This window comes from Ichthyophthirius multifiliis, assembly GCF_000220395.1.
Source record: "Ichthyophthirius multifiliis unplaced genomic scaffold scaff_1120509251329, whole genome shotgun sequence".
NCBI lineage: Eukaryota > Ciliophora > Oligohymenophorea > Hymenostomatida > Ichthyophthirius > Ichthyophthirius multifiliis.
Window position 1 is genome coordinate 346 of NW_004085980.1, and position 1426 is coordinate 1771.

Consider the following 1426-nt stretch of genomic DNA (forward strand, 5'->3'; position numbering starts at 1 on the left):
TTTTTATTTTTAAATATAAATTATCTTTTATATATATAATTTAACAAAAAAATATAAATTTTATTTATTTTTGTTAATATATAAACTATTTTTTTTTATAAAATATTATTTTTGTTTAAATATATAAAAAATTTTATTTATCAAATAAATAAAGGGAAAAAAAAAATTTAAAATTAACTTAAAAATAATTATAAATATAAAATTGCTTTATTTTAAAAAACAAATAAAATGCAAATAAACACTAAAATATAAAACCCAACAAATTTTTTTTTTACCCAGGCTTAAAATTTACAAGACGACTATACTGATAAAATAGACTAATTTATTAAAAAATTAATAAATTTAGACTAATGTGTACTATGCAAATAAAGTTATAATTTTACAGTTAATATTCCAAGAATTCTAATTCATTGTGGTCATACTTTATGTACTTCTTGTATAAAGAACTTCCATAGAAACAAAAGAGTTAGATGTCCTTTATGTTTAAAATTAGTAAAATATATAGACACAGTTGAAAGATTACCAGTAAACCATACAATATTTACAAAAATGATTAATGTATTAAACTTGCAAAACAAAGAATAAGGAAAAGTAAAAAAATAATATAAAATAATATATAAAAATATAAAAATATAAATATATATATATATATATATATATATATATATATATATATCTATAATTTTATTTTTTTTAATTTATAAATAGGATATAATTGATGCAAAAGCTGCTTTATACTAATAATTTGAAGCAAGTTCTATTGAGGCTAAGAAAAGGGCTTAATAATTAAATGAATAATCATATCCTTTAGGTCCTGACGGCTTGCCTTAAAAAATGCCTCCAAGAGTAGACGAAGAAACAGGCTTAGAGTGGTGCGAATATCATTATGATAGAATAAAACATTTTTTATGTATTGATCATAAGTAAACCTGTTGTAGGGTTTGTCATGAAATTTTTCATAATAAACCAGATTGCGGGACTATCGATTTATATGAAGTTGATGATATGCATGCTTTTTTAACTGAATTTTATAAAAAAAATAGAATAGAATAAAACGGAGAAATGAAAAATGGAGAATAATAACAAAATGATAATTGTAAAAATATATATATATATATAGTATATATATTAATATTTTTTAAAGGTTAAGGTATCAATTAAGGACAAATAATGTAAGATTTCTAGTTTAATTAAGATGATAATGAGGAAGACTACGAAGATTAAGATGATGATGATAATTAAGATTTCTGTGATGATGACGATGATGAAGACGATGATGCTGATGATGATGCTAATAATGGTAAATATGATAATTTTAAATAAAAAAAGAGTTTTTGAATAATATAAATATATATTTATTTTATATATATTAAATGCATAATAAAATAATAAAAATAAATAAATATATATTATATATATATATATA

General features: G+C 18.9%; 1 protein-coding gene across 1 annotated transcript, besides 6 other annotated features; it reads left to right on the plus strand. All coding sequences in view use genetic code 6, as the record gives it.

The window, feature by feature from the left end:
• Positions 1-3: 3 nt before the first annotated feature.
• Positions 4-41: a microsatellite.
• A 38-nt stretch (positions 42-79) lies between these two features.
• Positions 80-113: a microsatellite.
• Positions 114-318: 205 nt separating this feature from the next.
• Positions 319-1096, plus strand: IMG5_182800 (hypothetical protein; the record flags this gene model as incomplete). The annotated part of the gene is made up of 2 exons (XM_004027423.1): positions 319-591; positions 709-1096. Coding segments are annotated over exons 1-2 (430 nt in total), but the record flags the coding sequence as incomplete, so codon positions are not given.
• Positions 597-647: a microsatellite.
• Positions 631-681: a microsatellite.
• A 154-nt stretch (positions 1097-1250) lies between the features above and the next one.
• Positions 1251-1291: a microsatellite.
• Positions 1292-1402: 111 nt separating this feature from the next.
• Positions 1403-1426: part of a microsatellite that runs on past the window's edge.